Below are 17,810 nucleotides of genomic sequence, written 5' to 3'. Positions count from 1 at the left end.
CTGGAGATAAGGGAGATAGGATTATGCACTCTAGTAAAATATGGTTTCATCATCATCATCATCATAATGTCTATCTCTCATACCCGCAGAGTACTCTTTAATGTCTATATGCATTGAGTCAAAAGTCAGCATTAGAGAGGCATTAACCAAGAAACCTTGACAGATGAGAGGTGTATGTCTCTTCAGATATGAGAGTGAAATTGTGTGTGTGCGTTTGTGTGTGTGTATCTCCAGTGATTACAATTACATATTTTGCTTTTGTTCCTGTGTTAGCAAATGGCCCAGTTTCTAATGTTTTGTCTTTTTTTCCTTTTCTTTATATGTATAAAAACACAAACAGGTTGTAACGAACAGGGACACGCAAGAAACCCTACTCTGCATGGCTTGTGTATTTGAAGTTTCAAACAGCGAACATGGTGCACAGCATCACATCTACAGGCTTGTAAAGGACTGAACAGTTATTTATAGACATGTTTTGTTTAACTCCTTATCAAAACACAGACTGTCAACCTCAACACTAAGTGGCAGTTCCTCTGGCTGAGCTTTCCCCTACATTTTTCTAAACCTCATTTTAGTGTGTCAATATATATTGTAGCTGTGAAATTCTGGTACAGTTGTACAAATTCTTTCTAAAACAAAGTGTTCTTCAAATTTATATATTAAAAAAAACCACCGTTCCTTGGGAAGACTATATTTAAGAATTTCAAGGCCTTTGTGGAAGTTTTAATTTTTTTTTGTTGTTGTTGTGTTAGAAAAATATAAGACAGAGCGTTTGCCATGGGAAAACTTAACAGCAATTATAAGAGTTTATGAGGTGTTTTGTCTAAATTAATTTTTAAAAACCCTGTTTTTAAGATGCTAGTGAAATTGAAATGAATTTTAACTATAAGCATAAATTAGCACACAAATTCTTCTTAGAATTATCTTCATAACTGATTACTGTGGACGATACAAACGAATGTAATTCACTAAATTATTTTATAACTGCAACTCAATTTCTGTTTGAAGCCAAATGACAAACATAGCCTTAAAAATGCCTGATGGGAGCAGACAGGTCCTAAAAGTAGGCAAAAAATATTATTATTCTTCCCTCTGTATTAAAACTAACCTTCTAACCCATTTAACTTTTCAAGCAGGTATTGCAAAGCGAGAAGACTTCCTCCCTTTTACTAATTATATCTAGTGCATTAAAAAGGTATAAAGTATTGTACTAATAAGGACATTTGTTTATTTAAAAGATGACTCGTTTTGCAATAACTAGGTAAATACTGAAAAATTAGACTTATGGTGTACGTAATCTTTTGTGTGTGGTTATATATTATATGAACAATTTGTTTTTGTTTTTGTTTTTCCTAATGAGTCTATAAATTGCAACACCAAAATTAGTGATAAGCAAATGTAAAGGGAGGGTGGAATTAAAGTGACTGTTGAATTACAATTAAACTGTCAGCTGAAAACCACAAAAAGCACTGTGGTTGAGATGATAATAGATATACAATCAAAAGGTTCATCTGTTTTTAATGTCTTTAAAATGCTAGAAAATCACAGGCTTCGCCAAACAAAAAAGACACAATTATTACTTTATGAGCCCCATTGAAATCTCCTTCTCTTTCAGCTTGCCTGAAAATGCAAAAACAGGAGGGTTGTCAAGCCACTTGACAGACCACAAAGTGCAGTACTTTGGGGGGTTAGAAGAGAGGTGACAATCCTCATATAAACATGGAATGGGAGCGTGTACAAAATGGTTCCCATGAGCAACAACAGCAAGAGGTGATTCCATACCCATGCACTTCATACCAGTGAGTACTGTCACCCAAAAAAGGCCTGACAATGTATGTGGCTTGCAGATCACAAGTTGTGTAGGCCCATCTTAACAGGATTTGTTCACTCAATAAGGTGAAAACTCTGATAGTTAATGGCCTCAAACCATGAAGCGTATGAATTTACACTGGATCATATTATCAATTCCTACAATCCATTTTCAGACTTCCTAGACATGGTGCATCCCACATCCCCTCCATCACTGTAGAAACATTTGGTGCTCCTAAGAACAAGTGAGGAAGAGCTTTTTTCAAAGACGTATAAATCTATTATCACCACACGAGGTTTGATTCCCCTTCAGAGGCAGCTTTTGTAAATATATATTATTGCCCGACATGATGAAAGGCTGAAAAAGTGTCTTGGAACTGGTTTATGTTATTAGTAAATGTTAACCTACAATACAGGGCAGGCAAACATCAGACTTGTTGGGTCTACCTTTTTACCACAACCCCAAAATCTATCAGTCAGAGCCTAGTAAAAAATAAATCAATATATCATAGTTAGACTGAAGGAACATGGTGCATCTGAGCACATTTTGAGTTTGGAGATTTGGCTTCAGTTGTAGAACTAAACTGAACATACAGTTCTTTCACACAAAAGTCTACTTTTAGTTAGCTGCCTTCATTTCAGCAGCCGAATTTAGATAGAAGAGAGTTGTGTTAGGTAGTGAGAAACTGCAAATCACCCAGAAATCTATCACTACGTGGGGTTTGTATAGTTTGATGAGCTAGGAACACAACAACTTTGCTACAGTTTCCATTCAAGGATTTGCCTCTCTCCACCTACTGCCTACAGCAGGGGTCAGCAACCTTTTTCAGCCGTGGGCCGGTCCACCGTCCATCAGACCATGTGGTGGGCCAGACTATATTTTTTTTGGGGGGGGGGGGATGAACGAATTCCTATGCCCCACAAATAACCCAGAGATGCATTTTAAATAAAAGGACACATTCTACTCATGTAAAAACACGCTGATTCCAGGACCGCCCATGGGCCGGATTGAGAAGGCGATTGGGCCGGATCTGGCCCACGGGCTTTAGGTTGCCTACCCCTGGCCTACAGCCACTTATGAGAAGCTGTATAGCCCACAGGATGATGAAATGAACTATGGAGAATGTCTTTCTTTACATTAAGGCACTAGGTCAGTAGCTGTTGCACTTTGAAATGCAGCTTCGTGCATACTTAAGAAACATATTCAGTGTGCTGCTTAGAATAATTGTTACTTCAGAAAGCAAACTTCTTTATGCCTGCATAAAACCTTTCACCCTGTTAGAATCCAACATGGGGGCAGGAAATGCTCAAGGTATAAATAGCTTGGAGATTTGCCCTATTCAATTGTCAGAGGAGCTACTCAACTTCTGGAACACTGCAAAACTGTAACAAGTTGCATGCAGTCTTCCATTCATGACTCCTATTCAGCCCTTCTCATGGCATGTTGCAGTCAGTCCAGTATTGTATAGCCTCTAGGCTCTGCAAGCCTCACGCCTTTTGTCCTACAGACATTAAAGCAGATGAACCTCTCAGTCATTTTAACTCTGTGAACTGTAAAATCAGATGCTTATATGGCTGTAACTCTTCATCAGTTTTTAACACTAACGGAGAATTAGCACTGCATCTTACTCATCTAAAGTAGCCCTTTATTTTGAAGCACTTGGTGTTACAAGTCTAAAACTACTTTTTTTAAAAAAAAATGTTACCTTTTACGAGGCTTTTGGTTTTGATGGATTTGTTTTTTTTTAAAGAAGTTGGACATTTTTAGAATAAACATGCATCTCAAAGCAACCCCTTGAGGTGTGTGGAAGAGCAGTCAGTTTGCAAACCAGGTACACTTCTCTCTTTTGCGTTAATGCAGTCTGGGACACGATGTATGTAATAACTCTGCTGTTTGAAGAGTCACAATGTTTCTTGCATCTCCACTTTTGTAAAACCTTCCCGGGAGCTGTTTGCCTTGCCTTTACCTTTACGTTGGGTGTAAACCCCCTGTGCATGTTTCTTCTGGAAAGCCTTAAGTCTGTCAGATGTTTATGTGGGTTGTGTAGTCCAAAAGGCTGCCTGTAAACTGTGAGCTCTTTTGTAAGCTGGAAGCATCTCCCTTGTTAACTGTTACTTTGTCGTAGGAACTTCTTAATTCCGAGCTGCCAAAGCATTACAATATGCAGTGCCTTAGTGCTATAGTAGAAGTACCTTTTAGCTTATCATGCCAATCTTATGTAGTAAATTAATTGGCTTACTTAAATAAAGGAAAAAGGAAAAAAAAATCTCCCGAAGAGAAGCCGTTTGGCTACTTGGCCCTAAAACACCGTCCTATATAAGTCACCCCATCACTACATAGTTGGAATATCGATACCAAAATGAAACCTTTTAACAGCGCTAGAATTTTCTGCAAAAAGTGAATTGTATGAATAATAATGCTGCCTTCTTAAATTCTCATGACCAAATACTTAAACCTTTGTGACTCTCTGCACTCTCGCATGCAAGTGCCTTTGGTTTTGAAATTCCAGCTTAGAAAAGTGCTGCCATAATAAATGACAATTTGTAGAGACCAAAAATATTTAGAGATCACCATAATGCCTTTGGTTTATTGGAAACAGTCAAAACTAACAGGCCTCCATTCTCAAAAGAGTACTTTTTATAGTAGCGTGCTTTTTGCAAATCACAAGAGTGCATCATGCTGGAAAAACTATTCTCTATGTTATTCAACCGTTTGTGATTGTTTATGCAGCATTGCTGGCTGGCAAAGATAGGAAAGCGGTCAGTATTTCACCCTTTGCCATGTCCCTCTCCATCCAGTCTTGCATCTGAGTAACACGAGCCCATATAAATAGCAGAAGTTCAGGCAAAGGACAAATTTGACTTTATCATCATCATCATCATCATCATCACCATCATCATTATAGTAGTTCTAAATCTGTGAAGATGGTTTTCTTCTTTAAATTTGCACTTGTTTTGTTTACAAAGTTGAGCAGTTGGATGCCTAAAATTGAAAATGAAAGTGTAGAAGAAAATGAAACAGTCCATTTGACCTGTGCTTTTTAGCACCAAGTTGTTAGGAATAAATGTCCTCGGGGAGACCCTTGAACAGCACCATTTCCTATTTCATTGTAGGAAAGAGTGCCGTTTTAATACCACCATGTTTTTCGAGAGACATCAACAGCACTGACATTGGTTCAGAGGGATACAACATAATTAATAATCACTGAGAACTAATAGCAGTAAAACCAAAAGCTTGGCAGAGGAGATTTGTAGCTGTGAATACACTTTTGTTTTTAATAGACAAAAATCAAATAATTTTTATTTAAAATTAGTATGTGGCACACAAAGTGGTAAATATATGTAGTTATACCCCTCCCTTTTTCTTAAATTTGTATTTGTTCACTTTCTTCTGACATCTTCATCTAGTAAGGATTGCTTGGCTTCAGAAGTACACGGGCCCCAGTCACACTTAACACTAAGCCGAACTTGGTCTTGGCATGAATGAGCGAGTGTCCTGGGGCACAATACGAAAATCACAGCCACTTCACTCTCCTTCACTTCTGCTGCTGCAGCGGTACCAGGAACTAAGCCATCGTTTGGCTTAGCACAACATGTGAACCCAAGCTTGTGGTTTGTCTCCCTGCAAACAACCCAGGAGTGGCACACCAAGAACAATCCTTGCTTACAGTTTGTGTTTTCCTTGAAGCAAGATAATTCATGAGCCCAGGTTCATAGATAAACTGTGGCTTAGCTACTGGTAATGTGGCAGCGGCGTGGCTAGGGAGGAATAAAGCAGCCGTGGTTTTCTTACTGTGCAGCCACATGCTTGCTCATTCATTCCAAGGTGTATTTTGGCTTTGCATTATGTGTAAATGGTGTCCAAATAGATCTAAAGCGATTGAATATATCTGCTGCAACAGATATAGGTAAGCAAGTGGCTGGAGTATATTTTATTGCAAATGAATGAATTTATTTATTGTTTGGTGTACAAAATTGGGGGGGGGGAATAATGGTACAATTTGTGGCAGTTGAAACATAGCTTACTTTACAAATGTAATGTTGTTCTTACTTGAATTCTAGAATGATTTTATTTAGGTACCGTACCACTATACTGAATAATTTGCAACTTTGGTAACTATTTTCCCACTTCCTACCCATGCTAGAGTCCGTTCAGGTTGGCAACTGCATTGAATTCAACTTTCCTGTTTTGTCACCTTCAAGTAACAGAGTGAACTATTACACTGAATGGAAGTTGCAGAACTTGAAAAGTTGAAATCTTTATACTTTCTTTCCTTGATCTAATTCCTAGGGCATTCTTCCTTTTCTATGGCTCAGTTTGGACATCAAGCCAAACCATGATTAAAGATGCTTAACTATGGTTTAGTGTGGTGTCTACAAGGCATGGCTATGTTAATTCAATCTAGTAGTAAAGCATCATCTAAAACTCTGGTTCAGAGGAGGTTTGTGAGTCATATTCTCCACTACCTATGGTTTGGATGTCTGAATTAACAGACCACCATAGGTTGGGCATTGCTCAGCTTCCGGAAGCTGCCACATTCTGGCAATGGGCGTGAACTTATGAAGCTGAATGCGCAGAGGTGGGAAATGAAAGCAGACAAGTAGCTCAGAACCATGGTTTGCCTGCCGTACTCTAAATAATAGTAAACACAAACCATGACTTGGGATGTCTTTGAGAATTTAGTAGAAGTCCGTTCCAGAGCAATGCACTAACATTGGCCCACATCATCCACACAGGTCATGCAACATATGGTTCTTTAGGGACCAATATACCTTCACTGTCTGTGGCTGCTGTTGAGAAGCTCTTCTGTTTGCTTGGCAGTCCATGCAACAGAGACTAGCACTCCCTTGCATCTGCCATGTCTGCCGTTCTAAATGCACACCAGGGCAGCACACCCTTGACACTTTCCCCGAGCCCAGTCTACTGTGGGCCCCTACAGTGCATGGTAAAACATTCACTGGGGGCTCTTCAACAGAGGTTGGGTGGCCACCTGCCAGGGAATTTTTTTGCTGTGACTCCTGCATTGTGGGAAGTTAGACTGGGTGACCCTTCAGGCTCTTTCCAACTCTGCAATTTTAGGATTTAAATATCGCTCCCTGATCCGTTGATCACTGGTATGGAGAAGGGTTTGAGTTCAGCCACCGTGGGCAGCAAGGAACATGTAAAGTGGTCCTCATTTCAGTCCTTACTCAGGTTGATTTCTCTCTCTCTAAATCTGTTCCTTTTCTTCCTTCTGGCCAGCCCCCTGAAAAGAAAGACAGGATAATTTGAAAGATAAAAGAAGTTTGGAAGTCTTGATCTCTAGCTTAGGAAGTTGGTCTGGCAATGAGATACTTTATATATATAACAAACTAAACACATTTTGTCAGTTAACTCTTTAAGTGCACTCAGTTCACAGAGAGGATATGCCCCAGTTACCTCCTTTCACACAAGTTCTATTTTTGTTCAGCATTTTGTTTCTGTTCTCTTTATTGCAAATGGGCCTCTGCTTCAGGCTCATGACTGCGGATAAAAAAACAACGATATGTGCCTGAAAAAAGACAAAAGAATTTTATAACAGTTTTTAAAGCCTGAATAGCCTTTAATTCTTTAATATCAGTACGTTTTATGTAAAACAGTTTTCCTTTTGATTTTTTTTTATTTGCCACATGCATTTGTTCACATTTGTAAATGACTTAATGGAATTCTCACTTTGTTTATTTGTGTAATGTGTATAAACTGGGTTTGTGACTTAAGCATATTCATATATGGTCAGTGGTTACTTTAATATTGTACTGCTGCTGGTTATTTTTTTTTTTTTGGGTGGGGGGGGGTTGTAGAATCTGCCTTTGGATGACAAAGTACCTCCTGCTTAGACACGGAGGGAAAGCTCTTTTTTAAAAAATAAAAAAATATATGAAACTTTTCAAATCTCGTCTTAACATATTTTGAAGTTTTCAAAATGAGTTTCAATCAAACCTTTTGGCAGTACAGTATTCTTGTATTTGTTGTTGTCTGTGTGTAGGTACTGGTACCTTCTTTGTTTTTTAAAAAAATGTTTTAAGTGTTGGCTTTAAAGTGAATTTATCTTTAGTATGATAGTAATATGAAAATTATAGGGTTTGTGTGCAGAGAATTTTTTTATAAAAGTGCTTTGTAAAAAATATGTATTCTAGCTTTCGCGGTACATATGTGTGATAACTTTAATATCCATGACAGTTAAGTGCAATTATTTCATCACTCTAAAAATGCTATTTTTGTGTCGGTTACTGCAGGTGTTCCATGTCTTTGCAAAGTGACACATTTTGATGCCTTCTTGATAAAGTGGTAGATTTTTTTGTAGCTTTCTAGAAACTTTGTATTCATACAGTATCGATTGAAAATAAAGAAAATAAAGTCATTGTTGCATCTGTTTTAATTTGACTAGAAACTGTCAGTTGTGGAAACATTGCCTGGGAACTGAAGGAAAGGACTGTGTCACTTGACAAGACTGAAGTTCTATATTATACCATGTTCCACGACACTGGTGCCACCACATTGCCAGGCAGTCCTACAACCACAGGGGCTTCAGTAGTTGGGGTGAAAAATCAAATTACTCTTGAGATGCTGAAACTCTTAAAAGAGTTGCCCCTCCTTGAAAGATGATGTCCAATGGAGACCAACAATGCTTCCATTAATATTCTACATCTTACAAATTGCATTGCCCAGGTGTGCAATTTTTAGCAGTATCTCCTTTGAGAGAGAAAGCTGGGACGTCATTATGACAGGTTTTCTGAAGGGGTTGCCTGCTTATTGCAGCAAAAGGAACAAAGAGTCTTGTGGCATTTTGAATAATAATAATAATAATAATAATAATAATAATAATAATAATAATATATTATTTATACCCCGACCATCTGGCTGGGTTTTCCTAGCCGCTCTGGGCGACTTTCAACAGAATATAAAAATACATTAGTCTATTAAACATTAAAAGCTTCCCTAAACAGGGCTGCCTTCAGATGTCTTCTAAAAGTCTGGTAGTTGTTTTTCTCTTTGACATCTGGTGGGATGGCGTTCCACAGGTCGGGTGCCACCACCGAGAAAGCCCTCTGCCTGGTTCCCTGTAACCTCACTTCTCGCAGAGGGAACCACCAGAAGGCCCTCGGCGCTGTCCGGGCAGAACGATGGGGGTTGTGTTTTGTGTAGTCCACAAAAGTTGATGCCACAATAAATTTGTTAGCTTTGAAGGTGTCACAAGTCCTTTTGTTATTATAGTTTGACAGTGGAACAATCTCCCCCGGAAGGTGGTGGGTTCTCCTTCCTTGGGGTTTTTAAAGCAGAGGTTGGATGGCCATCTGTCATGGATGCGTTAGCTGAGATTCCTGTATTGCAGGGAGTTGGTCCCAACTCTACGATTCTATGATTGAATTGACTCCACTTAAATCATGCTGAGGTGATGTTTTGGCTCCATCGCTTTGTATCTCTCCCTAGGAGCAAGACTCATCAAACATGGTGAAACCTACTTCTGAGAAAGTATGCATAGGATCCTATCATGCTATAAGTAAGTCTTTTACACTAAAACACAAGTCAGCTACCGAGGAAGGGGGGGGGACGACTAAAAATGAAGTAATGTGGGATTCATGAAGTAAGAGTATTGCATCATTTGAAGTAAGATCATAAGGGGGGGGGGAATACCTGTTCCCTCATTACATGGCATTATCCCGACTCTCTTTAAAACCCTGGAATCAAGTACAGTGGTGCCCCGCAAGATGAATGCCTCGCAAGACGGAAAACTCGCTAGACGAAAGAGTTTTCCGTTTTGGAGGTGCTTCGCAAAACGAATTTCCTATGGGCTTGCTTCGCAAGACGACAACGTCTTGCGAGTTCCTGTGGGTTTTTTCCCCTTCCCCCCTTTTTCTAAGCCGCTAAGCCACTTATCAGCTGATGCGATCAGCAGATAAGCCGCTAATAACCGCTAATAGCTCTAATAGCGCTAATCCGCTTATCCGCCAATGGGCTTGCTTCGCAAGACGAAAAAACCGCTAGACGAAGAGAATCACAGAACGGATACTTTTCGTCTTGCGAGGCACCACTGTAGTGCTATTTTGACAGGATAATGGAACTGATAGATGCAGTGAGAGATGAGGGGGAATATATATAAAATCATTAATATGTTTCCACAACACTCATAGAGGCTGCATAAATAGCAGCCCAGGCAATGAATGTAAAAGAAACTTGCACCAGCCATACTAGATAGGTTGAGCACATTAGTAACTATTTCATTTACACGGTGAAATGTCATGGCAATGATGTACGGCAGGCAGGCTTGAAGATGTGGGAAATATTCATGGAGGCAGACGGAAGGTCAGAGGTGAAGCTGGAGAGAGGGAGTCTGCTGCTTTCATCAGAATGATCAAGAACTTTTGAACTGTTCTGTCATCCTCAAGCAACTGTTTAATATGCAGACTACTGAGCTGTGATGTTAAAATTCCTTCAGAACAAGGTGTGAGGGATATGCATTTTTTCCAAAAATCAGTAGAATTATATACTGAGGCTGCAATACTATAACCACTTACCTGGGAATAAGCACCATTTAATCCAACTGGGTTTACTCTCAAGTACCTCTATATAGCGGTTATGGTGAGAGAGAAATTAATTTGTATGGCATGTGTTGTGTGTGCAACACAGATCAGTCAACATTTATATAGATATTTCTGCCTTCCCATCTTTCCTGAGAAATTCTGTCTCCATTCCGTACTTTATGCTGTTCATGTTACCTTCCTGATTCTCTCAGTATACACTCCTGCTGAGGGATATTTGTTCTACATAACTTATTCACCAATACACTTTCCTGAGGTGGAAGTCTTTCCCGCCTTTTGTTCTCAGATCACCACAGAGTTGACTGTATAGCTCTGCAGATCTTCCATGATCAGTGTTTCTCTTCACAGTTGCTTCTCTGGTAAAGCTGCTACAGTTGAATGATTTAAATTCCACAGGGAACAATGCTGTTTCAGGACATCGGAGATCATTCAAATATTTCAGAAATGTGGACATTTCCCTTAAATAGCTATGCACGTTTGAAACTGAATTAAAGTTGCCGTGTTTTGTTTCTGCTTTTTAGATTTTCACTAAGTAACAGCAGTGCTTTAAAGATTTGTCTGAACCAACATGTTTTGATAAATAATTGGCAGCCGACTTATGCACTGCTCGTGTGTGGGTGAAGTGTTTTCTCTTAGTTCTCTCTGTAGCCTTCGTGCAACTTGATGTCAACAAAGCTGCTAAGGGGAAGAGGGCATTGGGACAAAAAGATGGCTCCTGGCTTGCCTAACCATGTTGTACTACTGTGCCCATCCGTGCATTAAAACCAGAAAGGCAGGCAACCTAAAATTTGCCTTGGGGCTCACAAATCCACTTAGCAGGCCTGCATTTCAAAATAATTGTTTAGTGAAATACCAAAGTCTTGAAAGAGATTGAGAGTTAACAGTCTGATTTTAACACACACACACACACACACACACACACACACACACACACTGAAAAAGGGGCAGTGTTTACCTTTTCGGTACATTGTATTAGGAGCTTCAGGTCTACGTGGTGGTTGTGCAAGGACAGAAGTAAATCTGAGATCTCCCTGCCTTAAATGGCATACTGTTTGGCCCATGAACTGAGCGATGGGGGAAGTAGGGATAGGGAAGTCTGAAGGAGATACAGTGGGTGGTTGTTGCCTGACCTCCACAAGCTCTTAATGTGGCTCTTGCATCTTCTGACATGCCCCTTATGGCAACCTTTCTCAACCTTGGCTCCCCAGATGAATGTTGGACTACAACTCCCATCATCCCTGACCACTGCTCCTGCTAGCTAGGAATGATGGGAACTGTAGTCCAACATCATCTCAGGAGCCAAGGTTGAGAAAGGCTGCCTTACGGTTTCTCTAACCATGGTGGAATCTACACACATATAAAAAAGTCTGAAAATGCTTTTTTTACAAACGTTCTGAAAAATACTTTGAATGTTGCATAGCTCACTGTCGCTATATAGTGTCACATTTGTATATTGCACTTTACAACACATTTAAACCGTTTTACTTGCAGCTGTGTAGATGAGCTCCATGTGTGATTTAATGCAGGGCTGGCTGGCCCATGAGGCAAGGTGAGGCAGTTACCTCAGGATGGCAGGCTTTGGATAGCTGGGCGAGGAGGCACATCTGCCTCCTGCACTTTTGGTCACTTCCTCTGCTGTGCACCTGTGGCTCACACATCACCTGTGCATCCACTGCCACTGGGGAAGTGAAGGGTGCACAGGGGAAGAGAGGCATTTTCTGATTGCCCCTAGCAACAAAACATCCAGGGCTGGCTTCGTGTAACTTAGTTCTGAAAGACAACAAAAGCCATCTGGGATTTGAACCCATTGATCCTTCCTGGGTCACAGCTCTGGGGAGGAACAATTAAGCCCAGTTAATGGGAACCCTAGCACAACTGAAGTGGAACAGCTACACCTCAGGAAAGTGGAGAAATTTTTGATTGTTTTCTTTGCAGCAAAACCAGCACTGCACCACACCAAACCTTGTTTTTTTTAATTCATTACATGGAAGCCTCAGTGCATTCAAAGGACAGGGAGAGGGGCTGTGTACTCAGGCTCCACATGCAAGATTCTCACTGGATCCAGCCCTACACTGAGCTGGAAGATCTGAAGGGAAGATTTTCACACATTTGGCAGTGACCTCTCTCTGGCTCCAGTCATGGACCTTTTTGTTCACCCTTAAAAATATTTTACTACCCTTAATGTCTTAAAAGCTAACATTGATCATATTTAACCAGTCCCTACTTTGGTAGCATTTGAGCATTTAATTTGCACCTCCGTGTGATTATTGCAACCCTTTGGTTGTATTTTTCATTTCTTTGTGTGCTGATGTTGTTTTATCTGATTTGATACTTTATTGCACTATTTGTTTTGCGCTGTGTTATTCCTAGGCAGATAACTAATAATTGTACAATAATAAACACAGAATCTTTCATGCAGTCAGGGCTCCCAGTTGAATGGAATATTCTTAAGTGCATTGCACTGATCACAGATGACGATTCCCCATTCAGACCTGTGGAGGTTGAGGTGGAGCCAGTGAAGATGGAGACATGGAGAGGGCAGTGTGCATCAAGCAGGTGGGGCATGCCCCACACATTCTCGCTTGCCCCTTCACACATTCAAAGTGAGCACAAGAAGAGAGCTAGAGCGAGGTGTCTAGGCAAGCCATTCTGGACATGTTATTGGAAGACATGCAAAAAATTAGAAGGGGTGTAGAACAGATGAGGGATCATTTCTGAATGGTGCCCCATATTAAAAGGTCCCTGCATGTAGTAACCAAGAATATAATGGAGGAAATTACACTAGACCTTCCATGACACACTAGTTTTCTACACGGGAGGAGGTTTGCCTGGTGTTTTAAAAACAAATTTAAGCATTTGATATGCAGTCTCCTACCTACAATCCAAAAACTGTACCAGTTCAACTATGCGACATTGTTCTGCTTATCTTGTAGGCCCATTAATTTTTTTCAATAGACCTGTACAAGATGCACTGTATTCTATGGACCTCTAGTAACAGAATAACAGAGTTTGCACAGTGATAAGAACTTTGTAGAACCACCAATACCTGCTCCTGAGGTATCCATAACCACAGACCTAGATACCAATGCCTTTTTAAATACAATAACTTCAAAGCATTGTGTCTATAGTAATTCATTTTACACCTATTTATTCAGCATAAAAGCTGGTGATTTATTCGTGTCGTTGGAATTTATTGGTGTGTCTAGTCCCCCCCCCCCCCAGCAAAAACGTAGAGGCTACACACTGCTGTCAGAAGTTCTACAGCAAATACTAGAGTCAGGTCGCAGAATTCATTAGCAAGCATAAGCCAACTGAGTAGCTCATCTACACTGAAAAAATTCAGACATTGCTAAAACACTCTTCTGAATGGCAGGGGTAAGGCCACAGTGGTCCTGTTTAAAAGCATATTTGAAAGTGGTAGGCTGAAGTCTGACTGTAGAACACAGAGCCTTTTTATTTTCCAGGTCAGTAGTTTACTTAAAAATGCCTTTTATGCAGCCTGTACTTGTCTTAGCAAGAAAGAAAAAATCTGCAGTGGTTTTTATGGCAAAGCACAGTTCATTCTATAGCTCACAGTAGTGTTAATTTCTTCTTTTAATATAGAAAAAAAGTGAAACTTAGGGCAGCTGCTTGAGGGGAGGGACACGACATGTCAAAACTAGCAGCTCCCTCTGAATGTTAGAAAGAATTTGGTGGAATGTGGGGGGCATCTCTTCAGCTTCCATTTTGTTTATCCTTCAGTACCTTACCTAGCCTTTCTTCTATACCTGTTTGTTTCCCAGTCCTTTTTCAGACTCATCCTCATTCATTTGTTCAGCTTGTCTTCTGGCTATCCTTCGGTTCAACTGCTGGATCTACCTGTCTGAAATCTGGCAAGGTTAACTCCTTCTTGAGGAACTACCATCTCTCAAAATTTCATGCACCTGTATGGGGTGTGGTGGGGGAGGTTTGGGCTATTTTGGTTTCACAGTGGAAGTAAATAAATGAGAGGAACAAAGGTTTAGATTTTGAAATTTTGATTCAGATTTGAGAATCTATATTGATCTAAACTGAGTTGGGGCCTGATCCAAATTGCCAGATTGGGGTGTGTGTGTGTGTGTGTGTGTGTGGCTTGCACAGCCCTACTCTACATGCAGATATAAAACAAGAAAGATACCAGATGTATCTTTCCATAGGATGTAAATTATTGATTATGGTCATTGTTTATCACAGATATCCCAGGATCGCTGATTTTCCTCATACCTATATAGCCCATCTCAAGAAGCACAAGGATAAGATGGGTGTTCGCCTGAATGCCTTGCATTCAGTCACTCTCTTTGCTTTTCCTCCATGGCTTTCTCTGCCACCTTCGAAATCCCATTGTGTCACTGCTTGCGAAGCCAGCTACCCCAAATTGCAAATACAGATGAGGATTAGCTCCCTGCAGTCCCACACTAACTCGTTGCTTCTGTGAAACAAATCCGAGTTTAAACTGAGATGATTTGGTAAGACTTCCAGGAACGTAAATAATCTTAATTGAGTAATCATAGCTTTTCAGCCCTGTCTTGATACGCAAGATAGGCACATTAATTGGCAATCCTTCCCCACTGTTACAGATGTATCATTCGAATACAGATTCTGTTATTACAGTGGTTGTAAAGCCTTCCTCTTTTAAGATGTTTCAACTTTGTTTTCTTTGCAGTCTAATGTGTTGAATTATCTATGATCATTTTATAGGTGTCAGTATAGGTGTCTTTGAGATGCTGAAGGACATGTGTGAAAACTTGATAAATTTATCAAAAGTTACCACTACATGTTTACTATTTTCTTTTTCATTCCTTATCACAAGTATTAGAGCAAATTTCCCAAAATAAATGTCTGCCTTTAGCAATCAGACCTAGTAATTAAAATCAGTGGTCCACACTGATTAATCACTTTGTTGATTCATTAGTTGACTAGTGATCAATCAGGAAAAGGAATGAAAGAGTGGAGCCCTGCTTCAAACCCTGAAGTTGTTCATCTTGCACCAGGCACTTATTTCCCTAACAAATTGCCACTCTGGGATAAAGAGTACTTTATTCCTGAATCACCCCCTGTAGATTTGTTTATGGCAACAGACACCCAAATTCTACTGCCACCGAACAGCTTGTTGACTGTAAAAGTCACAGCACAGTAACTACATACAGCCATCTGAGACCAATAAAAGTGTGTCAGAATCTGCGGCATGGCTGTAATATTGAATTGAACGTAGCTGAAATGCGGTTTGAAAAAGCTGGGTGGCGATCGCATAAAAGGAACCTGCTTGTTTTGATACAACAGTCGGAGTCACTGGCATGTCGCCTGTTTAAAACGGAGATTCTGAGACAGCTGCTCTTGGGGAAGAACCACAAAGCAGAATACCTAACATGGAGAACAATGAGGTTGCCTCCTTTGTGGCCCAACAGGCTGCGTCAATTGTGACAGCAGAGCTTCCCCTCTTCAAGAGCAACAGATTGCAAGGCATCCGGCAAGTTACCCTTATGTGGCAAAATGCGCTGCGCCGAGCAGAGCAGGGCTACGTGCTGCAATATGGCAAAACAGATTGCATAGCATTAGCACTGCTGACAATGGGGCATTCATTAAGTGGGACAACAGGGTCATGGAAGAGTTTGTAGGAACTCCATTGGCCGGGCCTGTGTTAGCATATGCATATCGGAGCGACATATGGCAGCTGGTAACTTTCCTGTCACAGATGTGGAAGCTTTTGTTTTGATAGAGTGTTTCATGATGATCCAGTACATTTCCCTCCCTCCCCTGTTTCATGGGTGAGCAAAATGAATAAGATTAAAGTTTCTGATCGGTTGTCTGGTTTTGATTGCAGAAAATCTCTCTTGCTTGTTTCATGCTCTGTAGTGCAATCTATCCATTGGCTACGGAAGTGCTGCATACTGCTTCATATCTAACAGAAAACTGATTTGCAAAAACATGGAAACTTAGTTTCTTTTTGAAAACTGTGTGCTGTTTTAATTTTCTGCTTAAATGTGACTGAGCTGCTGCTGTTTTTGATGTTTTGTTTCGCTGGGAGACCTTTTTTGTCTTGTTGTCTAAAACATTCAATCAGCGCATTAATTTAGTAAATTATTCCCACCAAGGCGATTCACTCACTAATGGCTCTTTTTTAAAATTTGGGTTTTTAAAAAAAATCTAAAGTTGAGCAACATGTTCCTCTGTGGGAAAGATTTCAGTGCTGAGAAGATCGTTATTTTTATATCGTAAGGTCATGATCCAGCGCACATGTTCCCAATTCACAAGTCCTGTTGAGCCAATGTGAATTTGGTGCCAATAACTTTGTGCTAAATCAGTCTCTGAGGGTAACTGTTACTAAGCTGGTTATTCTAAAAACCTACCATGTTTTAAATGCTGTGATATTTTTGTTTTTAAATCTGCAGATGGACTATTTCAGTGGTTGATTTCCTGAGTTCTGAATTAATTCTGCCACCGGTGCTATTTGTTGTCAACACTAAAACTTGTTTACTTGTAAATCAGGTTTTTACTTTAATTCAGACTAACTTTTAGCAGAATGTTTGTTTCTGTTTAAATAACTACTTTAATTGATTTTAAAATGTGAATGTTCAAGCATTTACCTGCTAACTCAGAATCAGTTCTATACAGTACTGTAGGACACAACATTAGTTATATTTATGGAAACTGCAGAAACTTTTATGTGCGAACAAAAGCAAGCAAAGTTATACTCAGTTACTGAAGAAAGCTGAGGTCATAAAAATCCTTAAGTGCACCTGCCAACTATATTACTCTATTCTGCAGAGGCCATCTGTAAGCATGACGAGATAATTTGTTCCTCTAGGCTTCCTCCTCCCTTGGGAATGCTGACAAAAGTGCCTATTGTTACAGGTTATATTGTAATGGATGTTTTTTAAAAAACTGCATGGATTTTAATAATTATTACTTTAATTGTGACAACACACACACACACACACACCCCAAGGAATCTAGATGGAAAATGCCAGCCTTTATCAAACATACAATTTGGAATGGGCTGAGATGATACAGAACAACATTGTTTACTTTTTGCCTCAGTTGTTAATGTTTAATGATTGACGTTTAATGGTTTTAGTCATATGTTCTGTTGCTCCTTCTGCCACAGAGAACTGGTTGAGTGTACAGTGGTAACTCTGGTTACGATCTTAATTCATTCCAGAGGTCCGTTCTTAACCTGAAACTGTTCTTAACCTGAAGCACCACTTTAGCTAATGGGGCCTCCCGCTGCTGCCACGCGATTTCTGTGCTCATCCTGAAGCAAAGTTCTTAACCCGAGGTACTATTTCTGGGTTAGTGGAGTCTGTAACCTGAAGCGTTTGTAACCCAAGGTACCACTGTACTGGTAAAAGACAGGAAGTTCCTGGTTTGAATCTTGCATCTTGCACTGGCTTACCTCACAGCTTTACTGTTAAGGGTTACAACTG

General features: G+C 40.0%; 1 protein-coding gene across 12 annotated transcripts in view; it reads left to right on the top strand.

The window, feature by feature from the left end:
- TEAD1 (TEA domain transcription factor 1) overlaps nt 1-8,189 on the top strand; it is a 181,674-nt gene extending 173,485 nt beyond the window's left edge. For all 12 annotated transcript variants that reach the window (XM_081198661.1, XM_081198667.1, XM_081198668.1 and 9 more), the window contains one exon: nt 341-8,189. In XM_081198661.1, the coding sequence (XP_081054787.1) occupies nt 341-454 (114 nt within the window). In that variant the 3' untranslated portion in view covers nt 455-8,189. The remainder of the gene's footprint in view (nt 1-340) is intronic.
- Nucleotides 8,190-17,810: the final 9,621 nt, after the last annotated feature.

The sequence above is a fragment of the Podarcis bocagei genome (genome assembly GCF_964188305.1).
Source record: "Podarcis bocagei genome assembly, chromosome: 1".
NCBI classification, from domain to species: domain Eukaryota; kingdom Metazoa; phylum Chordata; class Lepidosauria; order Squamata; family Lacertidae; genus Podarcis; species Podarcis bocagei.
This window is presented reverse-complemented; position numbering and strand designations above follow the sequence as displayed.